General features: G+C 54.1%; 2 protein-coding genes and 1 long non-coding RNA gene across 6 annotated transcripts; 1 reads left to right on the forward strand and 2 right to left on the reverse strand.

The window, feature by feature from the left end:
- Positions 1-1,999: 1,999 nt before the first annotated feature.
- C13H22orf39 (chromosome 13 C22orf39 homolog) lies at positions 2,000-5,248 on the reverse strand. Of its 2 annotated transcripts, none has more exons than XM_019926245.3 (3): positions 4,849-5,240; positions 4,562-4,729; positions 2,000-2,810 (listed from the first exon to the last, which is right to left on the reverse strand). In XM_019926245.3, exons 1-3 carry the CDS (start codon positions 4,870-4,872, stop codon positions 2,685-2,687), a joined length of 318 nt encoding a protein of 105 aa, XP_019781804.1. In that variant the 5' UTR covers positions 4,873-5,240; the 3' UTR covers positions 2,000-2,684. The 2 variants fall into 2 exon arrangements, with proteins under 2 accessions (XP_019781804.1, XP_019781803.1); XM_019926244.3 differs by having other exon boundaries at positions 2,673-2,810; positions 4,412-4,729; positions 4,849-5,248.
- Positions 5,239-16,683, forward strand: LOC109548499 (uncharacterized). Of its 2 annotated transcripts, XR_012325282.1 has the most exons (4): positions 5,239-5,377; positions 7,390-8,243; positions 11,990-12,223; positions 15,713-16,683. It is a non-coding gene; the product is annotated as an uncharacterized lncRNA (long non-coding RNA). The 2 variants fall into 2 exon arrangements; XR_002174582.3 differs by lacking the exon at positions 15,713-16,683 and having other exon boundaries at positions 11,990-12,347.
- Positions 6,476-26,152, reverse strand: UFD1 (ubiquitin recognition factor in ER associated degradation 1). 2 transcript variants are annotated; one of them, XM_004322019.4, is made up of 12 exons: positions 25,941-26,152; positions 23,285-23,417; positions 22,886-22,918; positions 20,120-20,241; positions 17,681-17,811; positions 15,634-15,706; positions 12,344-12,412; positions 11,547-11,612; positions 11,223-11,270; positions 10,525-10,613; positions 9,721-9,802; positions 6,476-7,437 (listed from the first exon to the last, which is right to left on the reverse strand). In XM_004322019.4, the coding sequence occupies exons 1-12, from the start codon at positions 25,941-25,943 to the stop codon at positions 7,363-7,365; spliced, it is 924 nt and encodes a 307-aa protein (XP_004322067.1). In that variant the 5' UTR covers positions 25,944-26,152; the 3' UTR covers positions 6,476-7,362. The 2 variants fall into 2 exon arrangements, with proteins under 2 accessions (XP_004322067.1, XP_073646532.1); XM_073790431.1 differs by having other exon boundaries at positions 23,311-23,417; positions 25,941-26,151.
- Between the last annotated feature and the right edge of the window lie 53 nt (positions 26,153-26,205).

Raw genomic sequence — 26,205 nt, forward strand, 5'->3', positions numbered from 1 at the left:
CCTCCAGGAGGGTATGACGCCTGGCCGGGCAGAGGCTGCTGTTAGTCTGGAGCAGGGAGTATATGAGTGAGCTCTGGCACCAGAACAAAACACCACAGACCAAGGAGCTGAAACGACTCACATTTATTTCTCTCAGTTCCAGAGGCTGGATGTCCAAGATCCAGGTGTCGGCTGGGCTGGTTTCTCCCAAGGCCTCTCTCCTTGGCGTGTAGACAGCCATCTCGCGCACCCACGTGATCATCCCTCTGTGTGTCTGTGTCCTGATTTCTTATAAGGACACTAGTCATTGGATTAGGGCCCACCCACGCAACCCCATTTCACATTAAGCACCTCTTTAAAGATCCATCTTCAAATAGTCTCACTCAGAGCGCTAGGGGGTTAGACCTTCCCCGGAGGAGCTGGGGGTACATGATGCGGCCTAACAGGGTGCAGTGTAGGCAGAGGTCCACTTGTACCCCTTGCATCACCACCTCAGAAAGGCTTTGGTTCTTCACCACCTTAGTGCAAACAAACCAGCGGAACACTCCACCTGAGTAAGAATTCAGATTATCCATTTTCCTAGAGGGCCCTGGCTACCCAACCCTGGAAAATCACACCCCGTCCCCACCTCATCAGCATGTGGCCCTTTCTCTGCCTAAAGCCTCCAGCCTCCTCCTCCAGGTCTAGCCTCGGACCCTGAGCCTCCCCCACCTCCCAACTTATAGATTTCATCCACGAGGTGGTATGATCAAGTCAGTGGGTCATGGGCAGCTGTTTTGTTTTAACCTTTTATTTGGAAGTAATCATAGATTGACAAGAGGCTGGAAATCAACAGGGAGGTGCTGTGTGTGGTTCCTCCAGCTCCCCTCAGTGTCACATCTTACAGGGCCAGTCATGCCAGCACCGAGATAGACTGCAGCCAGAGTAGGTCCAGGCTCCCAGATGTGGCTGTGCTCATCTGTGTGTCCACGTGTCACAGCACAGCCACCCCTGCAGTCCTGCACTACAGGATGCTGCCCCATAATCGTCCGCATCCCTATAATTACGTCCTTTCACGGCGTCATGTAATGGAGCCAGGCCCAGCAGCAGTATCTCACAGGGTGGGGGCAGGTGCTGCTCCGCAAAGCCCAGCTCAGTGACAGCGCGCCATGTAACAGGATGCACCAGGTCACAATGCAAACTGCTTATCATTGTGGGCTCTATCCCCAAAGTTTGAAAGATGATGCTCTGCCTTGTCACTGTCATTTTCTTCACAGCTGATGTTTGAATGTTCATGTCTGTCTCCTGAACTCAACGGGACTGAGGCCACTTGTCTGTTTCAAGCCTGTGGTCCCAGGGTGTGCAGACATGAGGGGTGGACATGGGTGGACAGAGGAACATTTTCCAGGGTGACGATCATCTGCGGTGGAGCTCGCTCAGCATCCAAGAAGTTGTGGGACTCCTGATGGAGCCAGCACCTGGCCACAGGCACCCAAGGCCCTAACCCAGCAGCAGTAGGAGAGCGGCTCCACCAGGAGTGGCTGACGGCCTCCCTGCCTAGGTTTCAGAGAAAGGAGGACACAGGTGGAGCTGTAGCAGCCTCCCTCCTCCTCCTCCTCCTCGGCCAGAAATGCCCGTGAACGCAGCCACGGTGGACGGACGCTGGTTGCCTCAGACACACCAGGGCTCCCCCCTGCGACGGGGGGACCCTGGGTCTTCTTTATACTCACCTCTGCTGTGGGAGTCCTTTGTGCGCACCCCACAACTCACAGGTACACAGTCACAAAGGACACTTGGGGCACACAAGAGCAAACACACATGATGGGAGATTTTACTCTTAATGTGTGCCCTTCTGAAGTGATGGATTATTTTGCCCCCAAGAATAAGTAAAATGATGTTGAACCACCACCTCTGGCCAGATCGTGAGGGAGGCACTGAGATGCCGCAGGCCTGACCCTCAGCACCACATGCTGGGGCCTGTTACACGGCACAGATGCTAAATCGTTTCACCCATAATAAAGAGACCTCTGAAGAACTAGTGTTCCCGTTGGTTCAAATACATATATTTTAAAAACATCTACAAGAGTGTAAGCATACAAAACTCTAATACTGGCCAGCACAACGTCAGGTTATAAATCTAACTCTTTCAAAATTAAACTGTGGATTTAATTTTCAGCTTCTGTTTGGAATCAAACCTGTGAAATGTCTTTTGATATATTCCACATTTTCAAAAAACGACCAGGGGAAATTCTGAGGGAAGAAGACCAAAATTCCATGTGTTGGGCTTGGGTGTCTTCAGCCAAGAGTCTAGGATCCCTCTTTACACAAGGTTGTGTGTCCTGGAGCCGTGGGCCGAGGAGGTGACGCCGCCCGCGCCTACAGAGGAGCAGAGGAAGTGCCCGCGGTGGGAGGGCACCTGCGGCCAGTACTGCGTGGCCATCGCCAGACCAGGGCCATACACGGCCACCTGCGCATCCACACGGATCCGGGCTGCCCCTCGAGTGTTCAGCTGAGGAGCCCAGCCCTTGGGACGGCCTCTCCTTGCTGCTGTCCCTTGGCCTGCCCGTTGGCCGCCCACAGGGACACGCAGGGATGCCTGGCTTCCTGGAGCTGCACGCTGAGTGAACTGGCTCTGAGTGTGGTGGGGCAGGCGAGGCTGGAGATGGGGACTCTGTGTCCCACGCCAGGCGGAAGCTCCCAGGGACCTTCTGGACTATTTGGGCCTGTCACCGGTCGTTGTCCTGGGGCAGAGGGAGGTGCCAGTCTGCAGGGGGGCTCTGCCTGGGGGCCCACACCAGGCCGTGCTTCCGTGCAGCCCGGACTCTCGCCTGCTCGCTCTCACGTAGGGACCGCTGCAAAGGAGACCCGGTCACCTGTGGCCTCACAGGTGCCCTGTACCTCCCTCCTCTCGGTGCCCACCCACACACATGACAAACGCAGCCCAGCAAGCCCTGGTGAGTGCAGGGTGGGGTGGGGTGGGGGTGGTTACTACACACACATCTAGATCATTCTCCAAGCTACTGTGAAAAACCTGTGCAGATGACCATTTTGAGGATATTTTTAATTCTCCTGGGCCCCAGGGCTTGATGCCTTCGGTTGACCTAATCAGATTCACCAGATAAGAGGGGCTGGGGGCTGAGCCAGGAGGAGAGATGAGCCTGTAAGAGTGGCCAGAGGAGGGAAGAGGCCAGAGACAGACACGGACAGACAGACACACACACACACACACACACACGCGACAGTGGGTGCCATCACCCCAGCCAGTAAACCCAGGGCAGCAGGTCACAACCATGACGAGGCCTGAGGGGGTGCCAGGTGCTATGCTGGCCACTTTACACTTAGAATTTCACCTCTTCCATCTGTTTTCGCTCAAGCTCTATTGTCTCAAATGGAATGTATTGTTCTTGTTAAAAAGCGATCAGAAATGCAAAGTAAATATGAAAGCCCTGCAGACCTCCCTCCCAGGGTGAAGTTCACAGCTTCCCCAATCCCATCTGAGGCCCGCATTTCAGGGCTATCACCCATTTCCCTAAAGAAGGAATAATCTTCTCCTTGCTGGTGCACGTCCTGCTTTTCTCATTAAGTGACATACTGCGAGCACCTTTCCACAGGGGGATAGGTTACTATCTATTTTTCTTAATGGCTGTGTACTTCTCCGTGGTGGGGAAGACGTTATCTGGTCAAATGTCTATTACTGGACTTTAGGTCACTTTTGGTCTTTGCACTATTACAAATGGTGACACAATGGACATTTTGAATTTTCAGTTGTTACCCAATTACCTCCCTAGGATAAACTTCCAGGAGTAAAACTGTGGGATCAAAAGGTATGCATTTGACATTTAGATAATCAGAAAACCTGACATTCCACAAACACTGCCCAGGTGCCCTGACTCTCCAAACCCCTATGGACATTCCGCTGGGCAGTAACCAGTTACTGTCATTTTAAATATACATCAGGCTATTTGGTTTTCTTTTCTTTTCCTTCTGTGTGCCCTTTGCCTACTTTTCTACTCTGAAATAATTCCCATTTTTCTTACAGATATGTGACAGCTATCTTTAAAAGATATATATATATATATGTACAAAGGTTATTAATCTCTTGCCATATAGGCTGCAAACTACCTCTCCTGTTTTCCACTGATCTCGGACTTGTCATTTTCTTTTACACTTGGCAGTCCTGCTGGCTCCCTCCCCCGCACGCTCCGTGAGCACTGCGCCTTCACAGCTTCGCTCCATGCCCCCCACCCACACCCACACCCCCATCAGCTCCAGGCCACTGCTGTATCCTAGACTACGATGTAGGAGTCGGGAGGACAGGGGCTGTGTTCTCATCACTCCTGGATCCCCAAGAGCGTCCCAAGTGGTGTCTGCTGAATGTATGGATCACAACCCCCTCCTTACTGGTCTCTAGCACCTCCACCATATCCTCTCTCAGCGTGGCAGCCAGACTGACCTTTTAAGGATATAAATCAAAGCACGCTCCCCAGTACACGTGGAGGCTGGAACTGAACCCCTTTTTTAAGGCCCGCCCCCTTCTCCCAGCGTCTCGAGCCCCCGGGCTGGTTCCTGGTCTTCCAGGGCTCGGCACGCCGGGTCGGGTCACCTGGGCCTCGGCGCTGCGGCGCTCCTCCCACTCGCGGCAGCTGTCCAGGTCGCGCCGCCACTGCCCACAGGCCGGCCGCTCGCCGTGGACGTAATAGTGGCGGAGGAAGTGGCCGGCGCTGCTGCAGAGCTCCCACTCGGCGCGGTAGGCCTCGCACGGGCGCGGCGGCTGCGGGGACGGGGGAGTGAGCTGGGGACCCGGTGAGCGCCAGCCCGTCCCGCACGGACGGACCCGGTCTCCGTCCTCCCGACCTGGCCCCGCGGGTCCCCTGGTCCCACCGCACTTACCTGCCAGCCTCCACCTTCCGCCATGTCCCGGGACTGCCTAACCCGCCTCCTGAGCCCGCGGACCGCCGCGTGACTGATGGGCGGAGGGACTAATGAGCCCCGAGATCTCACCACTAACTCCGCCCATCTCCTTGAGACGCGCCACTGAACAGGACGTCCGGGTTGGCAGCCAATAACAGTCGAGGGAGGGCGGGGCCTGGAGGCCTGTGTGGGCGGGGCCTGGAGGCTGGGGCGGAGCCGAGGCCGGTGTGGGCCGGGCAGGCCCCAGGGTCACCAGGCCCGGCTAGCCACGCGGCGGAGGTGACTTCGGCGTCCCCTCGAGCCGGCGGTCGCTCGGCTGCACATTCACGTCCAGTGGCCGTTTCTGACGGAACCACGCGGCTCGGGCAGGTTCGTTCCAGCAGCTTTATTTTCATAATCTCAAAGATCGGTTCATTTCGTCAGCACGCACCGGAATCAGTGTCGCCACTCCAGTCCTACGGCTGCATTTGTCCCGCCTGTGTCCCCTCGAGGGCGGGGTGACTCCCAGGTAGGAAGCGGGGGCCCACGGGCGCGGGCACAGCGCAGGCTGGCCAGAGGCGCGGAGGCTGTATGGCCCGGGGGACAGCAGGACCTAAGAGTGGGCGTCCGGAGGTCGCGTTAGGGTCGAGGCTGTACTAAGGCAGGGAGACATCGTTTCTCCATGGGGCGATGCGCACGAGGCAATGACAGCGAAGGGGAGGCGGCTGGTGGGCCCGCAGGACCGCCCTACGACACCCCTGCAGTGGTTCTCCAACTGCCGCCAGCCTAGCCACTGGCCCTGGGGCCCCTGCAAGGCGGGTGCTGGGCCCCCTAGGAGTGAGTCCGGGTCAAGCCAGACAGCTGCAGTTTCACTAGGAGTCCTGCCACGCTGGGTCACAGACCAAGCTTGGAGAAAATGCTGCCTGAGAAGAAGGATGCAGGCCAGGGTACAGGCCTACAAGTGGCACCCTACCGTGTCACCAGAAGACCCACCAACAGGGTCCACCCCTGGCCCAAGCAGGGAGTGCTTTCCTTGTATACACTGTGGGTGTGGCTCAGGGAAGACAGAAACCAAGGGCCAGCACACTACATAACATTCATCATGTAATTGAATGATGTGGTAGCCAATGTGATCCGCAAACAAGGCTGCCCACCCACCAAGGAGGGTGTCTACTCTACTTCTGTCAGCGACCAAGACTCCTGAAGTGGAGGGCCAGGTAGGTTACAGAGTGCCCATGCCTTCCAGAACCACTTCCATTGCCATGGGTGTGGGTTTGGGCCACAGGGCCCAGCCCTGGTCATCATGATGACCTTTGATGCTCATTCTCTGAGGACATGTGGGTGAACCCTGGGCTGGCGTCTTGCAGGGGATCATCTCCTGAGTGTTGAGGGGAGCCCTGTCCAGAGATGGACCCCTTGGCCTACAACAGGAACAAGGGGAGCCCCTGCTGGGCCCGACCACCCCCACCCCAGGGGTCAGAGAGCCTCGTTTCTCCCTACGCTCCCCAGAAGCCCCCAGAGGAGTGCTTTCCTAAGGGCAGGGTGGAACGAGGGGCCCCTGCCAGCAGGCCTTCCTCCTGCCCAACTGTCAATCCATGTTGGAACCTAATCAAACACTTAGAGGCAATTCAGGTTTTAGTCACTGCCTGTTTTTATTTGAAATTCTTGATTTAGAATTGTTTTCAAAGAGAGGAAAATAATTGAATTAACATGTCGAAAGAGCTCATATTATAGAAATTGAAGACCTGAAACTAAATTAATACTAGTAAAAAAAATAAAGACAGGCCAGCAGAACTTTGGAAAATTTAATACATTAAAACTGGGAGTGGGGGGTAGGAAAGGAGAAAGAACGTATCTTTAGCTTTCATTTATTCTAATAATCACATTTGTGCTTCACCACAAAGTTGTTTTACAGTAGAACAGATTCATTAAGGAGCCAGTTATTTCCAAATGAAATCAAAGTTAGAAATGCTTTCAGGTCGAGTTTTCCTTCTGAGGAATGGTTTCTTGGGGGGAAAAAATCAATATGTAAAATAAAAATGGAAACACCCTTCCTCAAATACTTAAATTGCAGCCAGAGTAATGGGATGACCACTATTTATAGAGCACTTATCTGTTTAAACCACTTTTTTCCAGGTCAAAGGCAACAGCTAAGCTATGACCTGGAGAAAGAAAAGATAAATGAAAAAAAGAGAAAGACCACCACAACTTAGAGCAATTCAATCCCTTCACTGGTTTTTAGCAGGAATCAGGGAACTCTGCTCCAGCTGAGGCTGTGGGCATGCCCCGAGGGCTGAAAGCAAGGAGCGTGAGTAAGGGATCTCAGAGACGGCCTCCTCTTTCCCCAAATCACGCACACAAACTGCTGTCCTGCTGTCCACTTGCAGGTGAAACCTGGTAATTCTTAGGTAACTCTAAACAGACCTAAAGTGACAGAGTGTCCCTGTCAGAGCCAGTAACTAAAAGCCAGCATGTTGCAATTATTTTATTTTCCAATCAGCCAATGGTCCCAACCTATGGCTTTCTTCCCTTTTTACGCAGAGACTGTCCTTCTCCAGAGAAAGCGACGAATCTGCCTCCAGCGTCATCCTGAGTGTGAAGAGAAAATACCATTTTCAGAAACTCCTTGGAAGTTTAATAAGAAATGCTTTATTCTGTTGACTCATGTACCATCTGCCCATTTTCCTTACTCTCACATTCATAATAAGAAATGTCTTTGAAATAGAAATGCAAGTTATAATCTACTGAATTGAAAACAAAACCATGGAATCACAACTCTGTCTACCATAGCCTTTTTTCTCAGGTTGAGTATATATCCTTTTGCAAAGGTATTACATTTTCAATGTAAAAAATACACCCCCTAAAAGAAAAACCACGCCAAAGAACATTTCCAGTCACTGTTCTGTATACGCTTACATAAACTATTTTCCTACTTAATTCCCCAATCTCAAGGCAGTGCGCTGCTCTCGTTCCCTCTAATTCCATTCCGTGGACAGGCAGTTCTGCCATCAGCTGTTACTTCCAAGTCTGCAGTATTCAAGCTGCCCTGGCAGGCAGCTGAATGTCTCTACACACAACTTTGATTTTCCCTAGAGGTTGAACTCCTCGTTAGAAGGCTGCTCTTATTTTTGAGGCTTTTTAAAATGGTGACTTAGCAGCTCTCACTCTACCAAACTATCCTCCCACCAGCAGAAAGACGGCTTCTTTTTTCTGAACCCTCGAAAACACCAGGCATCTTTCCACGAGCTTTGCTGCTAGTCAGGGGAAGCGTTGTCTGTGGAAGAGGATCCTGAGCTCCCCAGCACACCCTCCCCCAACACCCGGCCCACCGCCTAATGCAGCTGGTGTTTGCAGTGGGGCCCATACAAGGTTCACATGGTGGCGACCACGCAAAGGTGAGTTGTGGCTGAGCCAGGCAGCCTTCCCTTCCTTCAGGGCCCTCCGTCTGTCCTGCTGTCAACACCGGAGCCTGCTTTTTCTCTTGTGAACACTTCACCCACTTGAGGAAGGTGCGTCTTCTGGGAACTTCGGTCTGTCCCACCTGGATGGGCTGCTGCCCCAGGGCTGCACATTGCTGTGGGGATGCCCTGCTTCCTGGGTCTAAGGCTTTCTGACTTTTTTTTTTTTTTTTTTGGATTTTCTTACTTCTTATTCCTTCAATTCAGTGGGTATGTCTTCAGTAGCTTCCTGAGAAAGGGTGCATGAAGAGATCTTCAGGGACTGAGAATACCTACCTCTCCTCTAATACGGCTCACTGACAGGGTGGTTGGTGTTAGATTGCTGGGACCACCAGAACAAATCACAAGCTGGGGGCCTGGGGAGACATTCACCTCCTCACAGCCTGGAGGCTCGGAGCCAGAGATCCAGGTGCCGGCAGTGTGGTCTCTCCTGAGGCCCCTCTCCGGGGCCTGCAGGGGCTGCCTTCTCGCTGTGTCCTCAGGCCTTTCCTCTGTGTCCACGTCTCCTCAGAGGGGAACGTGGTCCATCTTAGTGCCCTCCTTTTAACACACTTCTGTAAAGGCCTTATCTCCAAATACAATCACATTTTGAGGTGCTGGGGTTAGGGCTTCAACACAGGAATTTGGGGGACACAATTCAGCTCATATAATTGGGCAAAGAATTCTGAGGACCCTGCTCCACTATGTCCTGGCTTGTGTCTGGCTAAGATGGTGCCATTCGTGACCCGTGGTAGAATCTCCACCTCCTGGAGACTTTAGTGTCTTTGCTTTGCCCCAATTTGGAGTTGTTTCCATCCACTGCGCTGGATGCTCAGTGGCCCCTTCTGACCTGCCAACGGGGCGTGGGCCCCTCCGTTTGGAGCAATTATTTCCCTGGTGGTTTCTGCCCCTCTGGTGTCTCTGATCTCCCATGACTGGGCGGTCTAATGGCAGGCTGTGCCGGGTCTTTCGAGCAAGTTTCCAGCACCTGGGAGAAGTGCCCACAAGACGGAAGCTCCCCTCCCTGCCCCCCGGGCCGCAGGAGGCCGTTTCTGGAGTGCGGAGGCACTGAGATGGCCGTGCAGTGGTCAGGAGCTCTGCCCCTGACCTTCATGCACTCTCAGGCTCACTCCTGGGAAATGCAAACAATCACAGCAGCTGTCCCAGGAAACTGTCCTGGGGATTAAATATTTCAGTATAGAGCACGTGGCCTGGGGCCTGACACCCGGCAAGGGCTCAGGGAGCTGAAACCTTGCTGGTCACTGCCGCAAGGGGACATCAGAGCCCTCACAGTCTCGACAGTTGGACCACTGGGGAGAGGAGGGGCCCCAGAACAGAGAAAAATATGACAGAAACACCCTCATTCAGAATGGAAAGACTCTCCTCAGTCACCAGTAGCCAATGAAACTTGTCATGACCCATGAAACATACTCACCTCTTCAACCTTTTTGACCAGTGGACGTGAATTTCTGATGAACGTGATCTTACCAAGTTTAAATTCATAGTTGGGAATTCCTCTATAAAGAAGACAGAGCAGAAGGAATGTTAGTGTCAGGAGAAGGGACTAAAATCCATTTGTGACCATCTGGTCCGTGGCTGTACCCACCACCCCCCAGCCTCAGGCCAGCCCACGGGTGCCCCCTAGCACCCCCCCAGGAGGGAACGGAAGGCAGCTGGGGCAGGGTCTGCAGGCTCAGGGTCTACCATCTGTGTCCTCCAGCCTCACATGCCCCCCTGCAAGGGCTACACATGCACTGAACTCACTTCACTCCCTAAGATGCTGCGTGCAAACCCGTTTCTGGCATTCTCCGTGTGCTCTCATATGGTCAACAGGGGACAGATCTCATCCCTGCCACAACCATGCAGGCCACCAGAGGAGGGACTCTGCTGAGAGTCCCTGGACCAAACAATAGAAATACAACTAAGTGAGGCAGCTCCTGCCTCCTGAGGGAAGTGGATCAGTTATTTGAAGTCACAAAGGAGGAAAATGGGCATATTACTAAGTCGGAACCAGAAAGGTCAGAAGTAGGAGAGAGATCCAATCAGGGGCCAGTGGGGCTGGACTGCGGGGGTCTTGGGGAGAAGCCTGGCGATGATGGGGGGGCACCGATGCACTTCTGCCACGCTGTGTTCCAGCCCAACGAGGAGGGCGGCGGGGCACCCACACCCCCACAGAGCTGAATGAGGCTGCCCCACTGTGGGGCCTGGGTCGGGTGGAACAGAGCCAGGGCAGACCCACCTCTTGATGTCTCCGGGCTTGATTGGGGAGGGGCTGGGCTCTACACCCTTCTTCTTCCCATCCAGTCTATTCCCGGAGCCGGAGAAGGCCTAGACAAGCAGGCAGGGGGGGCCATGAGCTAAGCCCCAAGGGTAGGAGAGAACCACCTCGGGACTGCAGCACCCATGCCCTCTGGGGGCTGCTGGGAGCTGAGGGGAGCTTCCTGGCCCAAGGACGGTGCCTCCACCTGCCTCAACCCCCGGACGCCAGCTGCCAAGGAGGGGTGACAGGTCCAGCTGGGCCCACGGCTCAGCTCTGCAGACCTGCCTCCCGGCAGTAGGTTGAGCCATGCCCACCGGCCCCTCTCCGTTTCCAGGGAGGACAGCAGTGCCGGAGCGTCAACATGCAACTGACTTTCCAACAGTGCAGGACACGGCTTAGAGAGAAAACAAGAGTGATCACATCTGGTGAATCTACGTGAAGAGTATACGTGTCTGTTGTACTAGTTCAGCTCTCCAGTAGGCTATAAATTTTTAAAAGAAGTTGGGGCTGCCTGGCAGTTGTTGGGAGGATCCAGAAGAAAGTGGATGGAAAAGGGTTTGGAAACTGAGAAGACACCGGGTACACGCGTGTGGGGTCCCCCAGGCCTGCTCCCAGCTGAGGTTCCCAGGGTGTCACAGACATGGCAGGAGAACAGACAGTTGCATGGCAGCACTCACGCGGAAGCCCAGCTCCCCAGCATAGCTGCTGTGGTCAGCTTCACCTTCCTGGAAGGGACAGAAAAATGGGGATGAGCTTCTCAGTGGGGCCCCCAGCTCTTCCCTTGGGCTCCCTCACTGCTCCTGCTGTGCCCGCACCCCAACACAGCTGGTACACACTGGGCCCCGGGAGCAGGGCTGGGAGGGAAGCAGAACGTGGCTGCCTCGGTACCAGTGGAGGCCAAACACCGCCAGGAGGCCAAGACACTGGGATGCGCTCCAAAGACCAATACCGGCGGTGGGGAGCTATGCAGAGCTCGGGAGGGACGCGGAGGAGCGACTTACGGCTGCCTCCTCATGCTGGGCTTGTCTCTCCGGCTCCTTGTAGCCCAGTGGAGCATCGAAGTCCACCTGTGTCCCCAAGAAGAAAGCACGATGAGACAAGGCCACACTCAGCCTCCGTGGCTTTTCTGTTCTAAGTTGGGACAACTGTGGGTCCACGTGCAGTTGTTGGAGCCGATACAGAAGGGGCCTTGTACAGTATGCCCATTTCCCCAATGGTCACGTTTTACAAAATCACAGCAGAACATCGGCAAAGACAACCCAGCCCTCGTCCAGACGTCCCCAGTTTACACGCACACGCGGGTTTGTGTTTTGTTCTCACAATTTGTCATCACTGCAGATCAGTGCACCCCTCCCCCCAACCCCCGGGTCAAGATCCTGAGCAGTTTCAGTTACCACAGGGACCCCTCCTGCTGCCCTTTCATAACCACACCCTCTCCCTCCAGGCAACCTCACTGCCCTGGACCCCGGCAACCACTCCTCTAAACAGACCCAGACAGAACGGAACCCTTCTGCTGGGCATCCTTCCCTGAAGACCCAGCACGCTGGGCTGTTGTGCCCACTACTCGGAGCTGAGCAACCTTCCTCAGCCTCCAAGAAGACTCAGCCCCTCGCAGGGCTGAGATGCTGATGGATCTAGCCATCTCAGAACCAGCAGCAACCCTGACACCAATCACAAGGTCAGCGGCCTCCTCACAATGTTCCGGCACCATCTTCCTCCCCGTTCCCCCAAAGAATCCCAGGGGTTGCATTACACCTGCCCAGGGCCCCCAGCCGCCCTTCCTCCCGCGGCCACTCACGTTCATGTCACACTCGATGATGGACACAGCCCTGTCAGGCTTAGTCTCCATCACCCGCAGCTCATAGATCTGGGGAGAGAGAAATCAGTCAGTTTTGTGGCAGCACTGGGCCCATCCATCACATGTGTCGCTGCAGCCCCCTACCCAGCTCCTGCACACACACGTCATTCACCTCCACGACACCCTCCCCAGCCACACCTCTTGCTGTGGAAAAGCCGCTGTGGGTGGCTGCCTTGATGCCTGTCACTTAGCTGACCACCTCTCATAAGCGACTCAAATCAGACAAGGCAGTTATGCAGCAAATTGCAAAAGATTCAGTGTTTACCCCAGGAAAGTTCACGTCTAAGAATTAACCCTAAGTAAATAACTAGCTAAATACTGAAAGAGAAAGTGCTCTAAGAACGCCTGCTCCAGCACTGCTCATGGCAGCATAGGCCGAAGACGCCCATCACTAGAATGGCTACATGAGTGGGGTGTATTCACGTGGGATCCCAGGCAGCCAGCATTCAGGAAAAGATGCTGAAAACCAGTTATGCTGCTGTGTGTCGAGAATGATCTCATGCATGTAAAACACACACAAAGTCAAAAGGATAGGAACTAAAGGTGGCAGAATGGACTTTTTCCTGCATTGTTTTAGGTTCTTTCTCTCTACCTAGAGTATGTCTTGCTTTTATAATGAATGGTCAGGACAGTCCCACCATTGAAAAAACTGAATATGAGGGAGATGGTCCCCCAAGTACAGTGAGAAGGCTTGATGTCCCCCATCTGGCTTTACGTTTACTCACTAGTGACTAATAGAAATGAATATTTGTCGCTGTGTGGATGCCCCACCACCTCTCCACACAACACAGGCTGCCTCCAGTGGTTCTGCTGCCACGGACAAGGCGGCATGAACATCCGTGTCCGTGGCTCCTGGGCATGTGGTCACCTTTACCAGTCAGCGTGTTTTCAAACTGCAGGTCGCAGCTAACTAGTGAGTCATAAAACCAACTACGCTGCAACCAGAACTAGTAAAGAAAAATACTGGAACACAGTACAGTAGAAATACTAGGCTATGTTGCACGTAGTTAAGGCTAAGGACTTTTGTGATATTTATGGTATACTAGGTGTTGTCATTCTGTATCTAAAACAGTAATCTTAAACTTTTACACATTCAACATGTATTTTTACTGATTTACCTTTATTGAAGTGTAGAGAACACCTGAATTCTAAATAACCCTCAAGACTTATTCTTTTCCAGTGTTTCAGGTGCCATCTTTTAAACTGCATTTATTAAACACTGTTATGGATTTAAATGGCAATGTTTACCACAATTTACCTCACATTTGCTGGTTTATTGGTTCTTCCCACACCTTACTCTTTCCTTCTAGGCTAATGCTTATTCCTAAAGCACATGCTTGCGAAGTTTCACTGGTAAATAAATTCTCTCAGATTTTATCTGAATACATTTTGATTTTACCCTATTCTTTTTTTTTTTTTTTTTTTTTTTGTGGTACGCGGGCCTCTCACTGTTGTGGCCTCTCCCGTTGCGGAGCATAGGCCCCGGACGCGCAGGCTCAGCAGCCATGGCTCACGGGCCTAGCCGCTCCGCGGCATGTGGGATCTTCCCGGACCGGGGCAGGAACCCGCGTCCTCTGCATCGGCAGGCGGACTCTCAACCACTGCGCCACCAGGGAAGCCCTACCCTATTCTTTAAAGAAGGTTTGATGACAGTTACTTTCTTGCAGCCTCTGGAGCTCCTCTGCCGCGTGGGGAGGCAACGTTTGCTATTGACAGGCCTGCCATGTGCTGTTCTTCTCTAAGTGCTGGATCTCCTCTGCTCATCTCTCCACGTCTGGTGCTCGGCACCTGTAACTACCCGGCCTGGTGGACACTAAACTCCCTGTAAGCGTGAGCTGTAGGCCAATTCTGGAACAACTCCACTCAACTCTTCACAGTAGTTCCGCCCTCCGTTCTCTCCCACTGGGGTTTTCACTGGTCACGTTTGGTTTTCTCAGGATCTCCCAAACCTCAGCTGCTCACGTTGCTGCCGTGCTTCTCTGTGCAGACACCTAAGTCACTCCTGCAGATTCAACTTCCCCTTCGCTAATCCTTTGTTGGCTGTTGTTTAACCCTCTGACTGCTTTTCAAATAATCCTGGATATTTTGGATAGACTTTTGCTGCTTGCTAAATTTTATGATTCCATTAAAAAATTTTTTTGAACATTTTTTACATAGTTATTTTATCTTTGCACCTGAAGGTCCCAATTGTGATTTCTTAAAGGCCTAAATCTGCTTTTGCTGTCTTTGCTTTGGGTGTCTGGTGGTCTTATAAGGAGTTCCTGTTTGCTGGTTCAATCTATAGCAACCCTGAGGACTCAACGAAACTGGGGGTGCTGTTTTCAGAAAGCCTGGGATGAGGACAGCACCCACCTCTGCATCTATTTTGGCCCCTTTAAGGGCCCCAGTTTCATGTGGATGCCTTGATCCAGACCTTCCACCATGCACTGATGTGGTCATTTGCCCTCTGCACACGCCTGCTGAGTCTTCTCAGAAGGGCCCTTCAGAGCGTCTAGTCTTCCGTACTTCCAAAAGCAGAAGCCCAGACGTGCATTTCAATTCTATGTATACCTGAGTAACTCACCTTCCCTTTCAGTGCAAAAAGGTCAACGATACCTTTCATCATCAATTTTTGTTTCAGCATTTTTTACTGCCTTAATATTTTAAGAACAATGACATTAAGGCTGCCTGTAATTAATCAAGAAAGCTTGGGATTCCCTGTGGCACAAAGGTTAAGAATCTGCCTGTCAATGCAGGGGATACGAGTTTGAGCCCTGATCCAGGAAGATCCCACATGCCGCGGAGCAACTAAGCCCGTGCTCTGCAACAAGAGAAGCCACCACAATGAGCAGCAAGCACACCGCAACAAAGAGTAGCCCCTGCTCGCCGCAACTAGAGAAAGCCTGCGCCCAGCAATGAAGACCCAATGCAGCCAAAAAAAAAAAAAAAAAAAGAAAAGTTTAACGTATTCAGCTAAGTTAGACAATACCTAAAACGTCCCCACGAAGGTAAAGGGAACAAGATTATTAGTTTACAAAAAAATATAAAAGTGTGTTTCAAAATCCACAAAATTGAACAGTAGGATTCTTAGTATCGGATGCTTCAAACAGAAGGAAACTGTCAGAGAACACGATGGATCCCTACATGACACCGGGGAGTAACTGGCGTCTGATCCTGTGTGTGAGAGAGAGCGCATAGTCTCCTGTTCACAGCTGTGAGGGCCCCGGCATCTGAAAGGCTAAGACACTCACCTTCTCATTGTAGTTGATGGCAATCACATCCCCGGTGGTCAGACACGCAAAGTTTCTCAATGCGTTTTCTAACCTGCAGACACACACTGTCAAGGCAACATAGCAAGATGGAGCCCTCAAATCTGAAACAAGTTTCCACAAGGCATTTAGAGGATTGGGTCACACTGTGTAACGGACAGACGTGTGCCCAGCTGGGGCTCAAAGACACGTGGCCATTACTCAGCAACGAGAAGGAAGCAGCTCTAACACACGGTAATGGGGTGAACCTCACTCTGGGGAAGAACCAGCCACAGAGCAGTGAGACCCCCGCCAAACCCCGAGAAAGGCAGATTTCTGAGGTGGGAGGCAGCCGAGGCTGTTGGGGCTGAGGGTTGGCTGAGGATGGGCCGAAAGGGGCACAAAGGCCCTTCTGGGAGGACAGCCAAGCTCTGAATACACAGGGGATGCATCTGTCAAACTCGCTCAAGTGTACATTTTACTGCATGTAAATTACACCTCAACAAGTTGATTTTAAAAATCCTATGGGAGCACAGGGGGAAAAAAAATTGAAAAACAGATAAGTCCCCTCAAAAGTCCCCCAAAAGCAAAGATGTTTTCATTTACACTTTTGTTGTTTCTATCTTTTGGGTGATAACCATATTTAGTGATATGTTTCAAATAAAAATATTTAATAATAAAAATTTTAAGAAAAAGTAGCCTGTAAGCCCTTTTTATAATAGTAAATAATAATAAATTCTTAAAAATTGAGTAACCCAAATGCCCAGGCAAGGGAATAATGCCCAATCAAATGGAATATTTTAATCATGTCATCCTCGTCAATTTACAGAATTGTTTTAAATACAAAGGTCAAACACAAAACATGGCTCCAGATGTGCCACTGAGACGCAGTACACCTGGGTGAGAGGCTGAGGGCAGAGGAGCCCGTGTCTACGTTCACTTCTCTTTGTCAAACGGCCTCCCTGGTTGCTAGCAGCTTCATGAAGAGTCTGGGGTACACGCCCTCTTTGCCCCCCTGTGTGCAATGCCAGCTGCAGGGGTGCCCTTCCCTCGACTCCTCCTGGTGACGCTGAGCTGCTGGACGTGGCCCCCAGGGCCCGAGGGCGGAGCCAGCTCTGCACTGCCTGGACTCAGACCTTGAGCAGAGCCTGGCACACCGCGTCCCATGGAAGGGGCACCCTTTCTCTGCAGTCACGAGTAACTGTGCCAAGAGACACTGTCTCTGAAAGCAACATGGTAGTGTGTGCTCCAGCACAAGCAAAAGGACTCCATACCGGAGAACATACAAGGGGCTGCAGTGCAGAGGCCGGCAGGCCCCAGTCCCGGGCATGGGCACTGTCCACACCTGCTGTGAGCAGAGCGCCCAGTACCCTGTATGCCCAACACAGGGGGCTTGACATGCCCGTCCACAGACACAGCCAGCGGAGGCCTCCACACAGCCAAGTGGCATCTGGGACATGGCCAGCAGCAGCAGCGTGCTCCTGGCTCTGGCTGGGGACAGGGTGCAGGTGGGGAGGGTGGAAGTAGCTTTTTTTTTTTTTAAACAATCTGTGTTGTTCAACTGAGTTTTTTACAAGCATGCCTTTTTAACAATAAATAGGTGGAGTGACCACACACACGGCTGGCTTACGTTCAGAGAACACACAAAAAATCACTAAGACCTGATGCCTTTGCTTTCCTCTGCTGACAGACAGAAAACGTACTAAGACAGGGCTCCCCATGCCTGAGCACAGGGGAGCTGAGAGGCAGACGAGCTGCCCTCCGACCAGAACACACTGGGCTTTTTTTTGCCAGCGTCATCGGCCACCCAGAGGAAGGGCTCCACCTGCCCTCCGGGAAGCGTCCAGAGAGCACTCAGCATGCTCATGAGGCCCCTGAACCATGTAGACGGGCTGGCCCCACGCCATTGTTCTCATGTCACAATGTCAATCACGACAAGTGTGTGGTCCCCAAAGCAGGCACAGACCCAACCAAGGGCTCACTGTCGCCCGCCACCAGCTGGCACAGCCCTCCCCAGCTCAGAGGAACACGTTCCACTTCAGAAGGATACACAGCCTTGGGGTTGGTGATGTCCAGGAAGTCGGGGCTCTGGGGCTGGAACTTGGAGTACGTGGCTACCTGCAGGTTGACGCTCTCTACCTGAACCAGGCCCCCCTCCTCCAGCAGCAGGTTCTGCATCATCTGGAAGGGGAAGAAGACAGGAGGCAGTAGGGGTGCGGCCAGGGCCACCACAGTGGGAACGCCTGAAGAAACCACTCGCTGGAAGGGTGCCAGGTACGAGCTCATCCGCCAGCTTTTGGCCTCCCAGGGCTGGAGCATTTCCACAGGGACACCTCCCCCCACCCCCACTCCCGCAACTTCACCTGACTCCCAAGGCCCCAGGGCCAGCTGGGCTACACTGGAGGTGGGAGGATGACAGCCCCAGGCAGGCTGGCCTTGCCAGGGACAGCCCACAGCCTAGGCCTTGGGCATCTGTGGAGCCACCCTATCAGGTAGAGGTCAGATGAGAAATGAGACAGAGAGACAAACATGGGCCCAAGGTCCTGGGGCACAGGGAGCCAGGACCTAGCAAGGACCTAAAGCTCGGGATCCGAGAAATGAGCACCCCTGCGCATCCTGGAATGTTTTTTTGCTTTTCTTATTTCAAACCTTCTTAAAAAAAGCTTCAAACGTACACAGCTAGCAAGGGCCACATGGGGAGCTCTACGCACCCACCCAGGTTCCACAGCTTTCAGGTCATAGCTGACCTCGTCTGTCCACCAGCGCCTGCTCTCTGCCCATCCACCAGGGCTGCCTGGAGCTCTGGGTGGGATGGAGCCTGCCACTCAGCTGACAGAAAGAAAGCACCTGCTCAAACACTCACTGGGGTCAGGAGACCCTCGAGCCGGCTCTGCAGCAGCAGCTGGGAAATCCCAGGCACCACCTGCTCCTGGCAAGAGCTGCAAGGCCAGCCCAGGAAGAGGATGGCAGGCAGCTCCATGCTACCTACAGAGGCTTCCCCGGGGATGGGATGTTTCCAGGCAAAAGGATCCAATTAGCTTTCTGGCCCAAAGTGGTCTGAGAGCCTGGACACGGGTCCAGCCAAACTCCAAATCTGCAGGTTGGAGGAAAAGCCTTACAGGAACAGTGTCCCCCCTTCTCTTTCACTAAGGACGGGCCACAGAGGGGCCTGGGGAAGCTTACACTGCCCAACACTTCAGCCACCCATAGCGCTCCACAGATAGTGGGACAAGGCCTGGTGCCTGTGACGCGAGGTGCGGGCACGTGAGCAGGGAACCGGGTTGGGTCTGGGCTTTGAGGAGTGACTAAGAGTTCCCCTGTGATCAAGGAAGCAGCACAGGACACCAGCTGGGCTTAGCACTCAGGAAGGACCCAGGCTCAGGAGGGGCAATGGCCCAGGGGAAATGGGCAAGGGCAAGGTCACCACTGCAGGAGAGGAGGAACCTTCAAACTTCTATTCATATTTAATCTCAAAATATGAGTTAAGGCCACTCCTTTAGAAGGTTAGCCATTGCTGCGGCGGGGACCCTTGGCTGTGCAGGAGAGGTGGGATGCTCTTCAGAGCATCTCCCTAGCGGCAGGGAGGCTTTGGGGTGCGTTCCCAACTCCGCCCGCAGACTGAGGGGTCTCTGAGCACCCCGACATAAATGAGTATGAAGAAAAGGACACAAAGTCCCCTCTGTGGGTTTCCCAATGCTGAGCGTGCCAGAGCTGTGAGAGTGGGGGCTGGGCTGAGGGGGGAGGGAAGGAAAGAGCCAAGCCAGCCTTTGCCTGGAGACCCTCCTCCCTACACGGTCTAGAACACTGGGTTTCCGCATAAGACCTTATAAAGACAAGGGCCCTCAGGCACCTTCGAAGCACCTACAACACTGACTGTGGCCAGCTGTCACAGAAGACAGTGCTTAAGGTCAAAGGGACACGCCCAGGCCCAGGATGGAGCAGGGTAGCCGTGGGGCCCTCACACTGGGGGTGGTGGGGCCCGGGCCCCCCCAGCCCCGCCCCCGCAGACTTCTGGCTGCTGCAGGCCCCACCCTACAGTGCAGGCGCGCCTGCCTCTGGACATGGATGGCATCGGACCAGCCTAAGTGCAGAGAGCCTTCATTCCCATGGCAATGAGGCTGAGTGCTTTAGACAGACTCAGGTACAGACAAGTGTCTACACACACACACACAGTGACAGAACTGGGCAGACAAACTACTAAAGGGATGAGAAAACTTATAAAAATCTAAAACTCTGTACTCAAGACCACATGAAAAATACTCCTGCTCCATTGTTTTAAAAAAAGCCTGACACAGAAAATGGCAGTTAAGAACAGCACGGCTGTGGGTTCCAGGCCACTAGGTGAGCAGCCATCCCCAGCTCCGGGCGCACCGTGTCCACAGCCGCATGTGATGTTTGCGGTGAGGCGCGTCCCTCTGCTGCGGGGGCAGGACTGTGCACAGGCGGAGGGTGTCCCTGCCACCCCACGTGGCAGCCAGGGGCCACTCACCCAGTGCGGGAGGTAGCAGATGCCCTCGTCAGCCACAAACTCCAGCACGCCACAGTGCGTCATGCGGTCCGAGTTCTTGTTGGTCAGTTTGAACAGCATGGGGTAGGTGATGTTAAGTCGGCCTGAAACGAAGAGCGAGGCATGAGGCTCGGCTTCTTCCAGGGAGAGAAACCCTGTCCCCAGACCCTCCCCGGGGAAGTGCCTCCCTCCCCAAGCAGGCACTGGGACCTACGTGGTACTGAGCCCCTGGGTGTCTAACCACCCAGCAGACCCCGCACTCCTGCCAGACCTCAGGAACGTTCGCTGAGTCAGGAACGCAGCACCAGCTTATACTTTTGAATGTCGGAAATCCCACTTTTAAAAAGTGACGTGTTTGTTTATTCACGAACAGTTTAAGTGCCAACCAGGTGCTGGGCAAAATCCCTCCTTCAGAGGTTTCCAGTTAGAAGACCAGAGCATGCCCAGATGCTCGTGCCGGGGAAGGGTGGGGCCGGAGGCAGCGCAGCCAGGATAGATGCTGGGGGATGTCCTCCAGGGGAGGAAGTCCAGGCAGAGAAAGCAGCCCAAGCAAAGGCATAGAGGGAGGGGAGCCAGGCTGGTTCAGGAACTGCTGGCAACCAGGAGAGACTGGGCACAGGGACCGGGTGTGTGAGCAGCTGGGGGGAGCAGGCAGGGCAGGACCGGTCAGCAGTGTGGGCTTGCAGCAGGGACCCAGTGTGTCCCCTCCCACCAGGGGTCCTGAGGTGGGGGCCATGTGTGGGGTTGGAGGTCTGCTGACTCAGGAGTGCAGGGGGCGCAGAAAGGAGGGGCTGGCGCTGCAAGGCAGGAGGACCCAGGAGAGTCAGTAACCTGGGGGAGCGGTCCGGGACAGACCGACAGGACCGTGTTGCCTTGTGCCAGGCCCTTGCTCAGCCTTCACGGGACAGTGAGGTGGGTACTGTCCTCGCCCCTTTATCTATGGGGGACTAAGGCACACAGGTCTGGCAACGTGCCCCAGGGTCACACAGCCCAGGAATGGCCATGCTGGGGGTCAACCTAGGCCGCTGGCCCAGGTCTGGGGCTTGACCACTGAGACCAACTTTAGCCTGTAGATTTAGGCAAACGTGGCAACAAAAGTTGACTTAGTGGCAGGAGGTACGGTAGACTCCATTTGGGATCTCCCGAAAAATTTGGAGAAGCAAATTGGATAATGAGTCTGGGTGGGAGGCTGTCCCCCCATCACCAAGGGCGACTGGAATACTGGCAGTGGTGGCCAAGGGCCTGGACGCCAGGCCCTCCGTCACCAGGGCACCTCCCGGCTGTGGAGCCGTGGAGTGGACTGAGGTGGGTCAGGGTGAATGGATTGATCAGGCTCCAACCAAGGGTCCAAGATTCTTGCCATTGGAAGAGACCCCCACGTTCCTCAGTCCAGTAGTTTTCAAACTGCATTTTTTTGATTTAGAGAAGTGCCTTGGGGAGTCCGAGTCTTCCACACACCCTCACCTCCTCCGCCCTGAGCAGCGACCCTTTTTACAAACCAGGACTCCCCGTGAGATCTCATCTGGACAGCTCCTTCCATGACCTACGAGGTCTGCACGGCACTGAACTAAGCCCCACTGTCCCAATCCCCCAGTCTCCTCTCATACCCACATACCAACACACCTGGTCTTAGTCCTGGGTCAGCTCCACACATAAGGCAGACTCTCAGGGCCCTGCTCCCCGCTCTGGGACGACAGAGGGGACGACAGGGGCCTGCCTGAGGGCTGTGCCCCCCGCTCTACCCACCCTCTGGCAGAGCTAAAGGCCTCCCTCTGCAGGTGCAGCCACTGCTGCCGTCAGTTAGGCCCTGCTGGCTAAGGGCCACCTCCTGCCCCTGCCTGGTGCCACAGGGCCCTGGCTGTTTACACACACACCACAGGTACCATCCAGGAGGCACTCCTGCCGCAGAGCAGTCCCCACAGATGGCGTCATGCCCCCATTTAAAGGTGAGGACACCAAGGTCCAGAAAGGCCCAGTCACTAGCCTGGAGTCAGGCTGGGCAAGGTGCAGAGCCCAAGCTGGAGCCACACCAGAGCTGGCATCTGGCCCTTACCGAGCTGCCCAATGTGCACCCGACACAGAGCGTGGACCCTCCCGGCCCAGAAGCCACCACATCTCCTGCCTCAGAACCCACACCAAAAGGCCCCCAAGTCTCAAAAGGCAATGACTGTGCCCATGGTTGGGGCATCCTAGTCCGGGTGGAGTGGGGCCAGGGGTGTGAGGTCTCCGAGCTGCTCCCATGGGAGTGGGGAGTTGGGGAAAGGGGGAAAAACATGGCCAATCTCCCAACCCTGGGCCTTTCTTGCTCCTGGTAAGAGGCAGGACGGGGCAAGGGGAGCAGCTCCTGGGGAAGAGGGGTTAGAACTGCGGCTGTAGCTGAGGCAAGAAGCTTGGGGAGATGAAAGACCTGCACGCGGCGTCCTCTTGGGGGCCGCCACCATCCTTTAGGGGAAAATTTAGTGCGTGCAGCCAAGGACATCGGCTGCCCCATCAGCGTGAAGAGCACCAGTGCTCACACCTTCCTTTAGTCCTAATAGGACCCGGGGTAGGGTGGGGGTGCCAGAGGAGTGGACCCAGAGCCGAGTGCCCACTGGCCCCGGCCTCCCAACCCAGCTAGCACCCTCCAGGGACAATTCCCAACCAGCCTCGCCGAAAGATGCCTCTGCCTGGGCGGCGAGGGGTCTGTGCCTGGTCCCAGTGCCCACGTTCACATCACCTCTGTTCTCAAGTCAGGTAGAAAGTACTTACTGAGTTGGTCGAGGGCTGAGGGTGGCATAATTACTGTGGAAAGAACATTTAGGAGATATTAAGAAATGAAAAATTAAAACAATAGAACAAAAGTCAAAGTGCACTTCCTGTTATAGCTTAATAAAAGTATTAAACAATACCTGTGAGGCAGCCGGAATTTCATGATTGTTCACAACAAGTTTTACTAGCTATAATTTATTTGGTGAAACCAAATGGCTATCAGCCATAAATCTAATCATAATTAGGACCCCTCCCCGCACCCCTTAGCCAGGACACCTTGACGACATCTTGACGGTAACTAGCCTCCGTCACACATGCAAAATGAGAGCTGCCAAGGACTATGAGCACTGCAGGCCTAGGGCAGGAAAGGTTACGATTCAAAATAAAAACAGCACATACTCTTCCCTCCTTTCTCCACATCTGACCTGTCATTAGGCCCCGCGAGCATGGACACGGAGAAGCAGCGGTACTGCGTGGAGAAGCGGTTCTGGAAGACCCGGGGAATCGGGTGGTCAAACATGTTGAAGGAGAACTGAAAGGAGGGAAGAGATGCTGCAGTTAACACAGAACGAAGGCACGTTTCTTCTGTCAACAGCTAGAGTGGGTCAGGGTGTCAACGCTCAAGAGCAAGACAAACCTGCACCCAGTGAGCACCTCCTGGGAGCAGGACGCACCTCACAGCGGCTTCTGCCAGCTGGCGCGTCCAGTCTGTCCCGGCAACCTCTTCCCCACCATATTCAGACAGTGCATCTTACTAAAGTATAAAACTGCCCCCAGCAAGCCTGTCCTTCACCTCTTTCACCCCCCGCCCCCCATCCCCCAGGTCTCCCGTCCCCCAGGTCTCCTATGACGGCCACGACCCTGCCGGGCTGCTCCCTTGGCCTGGACCACTTTTCCTCTCCTCACTCCGTTTAGGAGTGCCACTATCTGCCAGGTTCTGTTCTCCAAGCACCAAGTAAACATCACCAACAAAAGAGCTACAACCTCTGCCCCCCGGCAGAGCTGACATTCAAGACAAGGGAAACAAGAACAGAAAACCATCTGTGTGTCAGTATTCTGAGCACAAGAGAGCTCCTGGGAACGCTGTTTTAAGTGGGTGGTCAGGAAGCACTTCTCTGCAGAGACCTGAAGCCAGGAGAGGGAGCAGGCAGAAAACAGGGAACAGTGATAAGAGCAGGTGCACAGGTCTGCACCCCTCCCCCTCCCCCTGGCTTCCAGGACCACCCTTTCCTTGCTCTGGGAACCTTCCCTGCTCTGCCCAGGGCCAGGGCTAGCACCCCTCCAAAGTGCTCTCACGTGGCGCCACACCACAGCACTCCCTCCATGCCTTTCATAAGTAAAGCCTAGACATGGTGCTATCACAAAAGTAAGATCCCAGCTCTTACGTTGTAGGTTATGATGAGGCTCAGAACACATGCTGCCAACAATCTAGGGTCTTCCCAAAGCACTGCAACTACTGTGATGTGTCAAAAAGAAAGGATATAAAATTGCACAATAGAATATATACCTAAAAGAATTGGAAGTAGGGTCTTGAAGGTATATTTGTACACCCAGGTTCACAGCAGCGCTCTTCACAATAGTCAAGAGTTGTAAACTACCCAAATGCCCATCACCAAATGAGTGAATAAAGAAAATGTCCATCCATACAATGAAATATTGTTCAGCCCTAAAAAGGAAGGAAATTCCAACACATGCTACAACGGTGATGAACTCAGTGGAATAATAACTCAGGACATAATGCTCAGTGAAATAAGACAGACACAGAAGAACAAACACTGTAGGATTCCACTTATATGAGGTACTTAGAGTAACTAGTCAAGTTCAGAGACAAAAAGTATGGTGGTTGCCAGGGGCTAGGGGGAGGGGGAATTGTTTAATGGGAAGAGAGTTTCAGTTTTTCAAGACCAAAAAGTTCTGGACATCCATTACACAACAACGTGAATATACTTAACACCACTAAACTGTACACTTATAAATGGTAAATTTATGGTACATGTTTTTTTACAAGCTAAAAAACTTTTAAACAGACGAGTATTTCCTGACTTGATTCTAACTGTACACTAAGTAGAGGAAAAATCAGGTACTGATGAGACAGTTTACTAGCAATTCCAAAATCAGCAAGCTGAGCCAGCTGTCTTCCACAGATGCAGATGCAGCTCCTGCTTAAACTCTCCAATGGTTCTCCACTCCCTGGAGCGCCAGCAAAGTAGTTTTCACACCCGTGCCTCTCCTTTTAACCAGAATTCTGTTCGACAAAATCTTGGCCAGAAGCATCGTTCTGGACGAAAAGAAGGGAGAGCAGTGGGGGCCTCCTCACTACATCCCCCCCCCCCCATCTAAGCCCTGTCTTCTCTTTGCAACACGAAAGAGGGAAATGGACACAAAGTACTGAACACCGGGTGCCAACCTGCCCCGCATCCACCCACGGACCTAACCTCCCGCCCCGGTCCCACTTCCCTCTACAGCCCCGGCGCCAGCACACTGCCCGGCACACGGCTGGTGTTCAGCTGTTAGGTGGCTAACCCTGAGGAGAGAGAGGGGACCCGACACCGACACACTAAGGATAAACTCGCATGCGATAAACCCGTGACACCGGCAGCGCCCGGCGCGGTGCTGACACAGCTCTGCAGGCATACCCGGCTTCAAGTCCCCACTGCCCGCGTTCGTGGCCTACACTACGCGCCTCCCTAAACCTCGTGGTTCTCGCGCCGACGCGGCGGCCACCTCCCTCCCTCCGGGGGCGCCGCCGGGGCCCAAAGGATGAGGGGTCTCGGGGCCGCGGTGCCCAGGGCGGCGGGGCAGGGCCGCAGGCCGGCAGGACCGAGCTCGCGGGACTGGCCCATGAGCTCTCCCCTTCCCGCTACAACCCCCCAGCCGATCCGGGGCTCGTTCGCGAGAAGCCATCTAGGGTCTACACAAGCAAGACTGCGTTCAGTCCCGAGCGGCGGCGGGCTCAGGCCGGTGACTCGGCACCTCCGCGGCCGCCACGTCCGTCCGCCCGGCCCCGACCCCGGCCCCGGCCCGCCCTGCCCGCCCTGCCCGCCCGGCCGCTCACCATGGTGGACGCCTCCGCCTCGCAGATGCGCTTCGTCAGGGAACGTTACGGTGGGAGCCGCCACCGCCTCCTCACAGCAGCCGCCGCCGCCGCCGCCTCGCGCGGACGCCCGGAGCCCACCGGAAGTCCGGTCCTGCACTTCCGGGGGGAGCGCGAGCGCAGGCCGCTGCGAAAGCAAGCCAGGCAAAGGCGCGAGGGTCCAAAATTCCCGGAGAGTAAGCGCTCAGATACCCCTTCCTAACGTGTGCACTCTAGAGCACCTTAC

This window comes from Tursiops truncatus, chromosome 13 (assembly GCF_011762595.2).
Source record: "Tursiops truncatus isolate mTurTru1 chromosome 13, mTurTru1.mat.Y, whole genome shotgun sequence".
Taxonomy (NCBI): Eukaryota; Metazoa; Chordata; class Mammalia; order Artiodactyla; family Delphinidae; genus Tursiops; species Tursiops truncatus.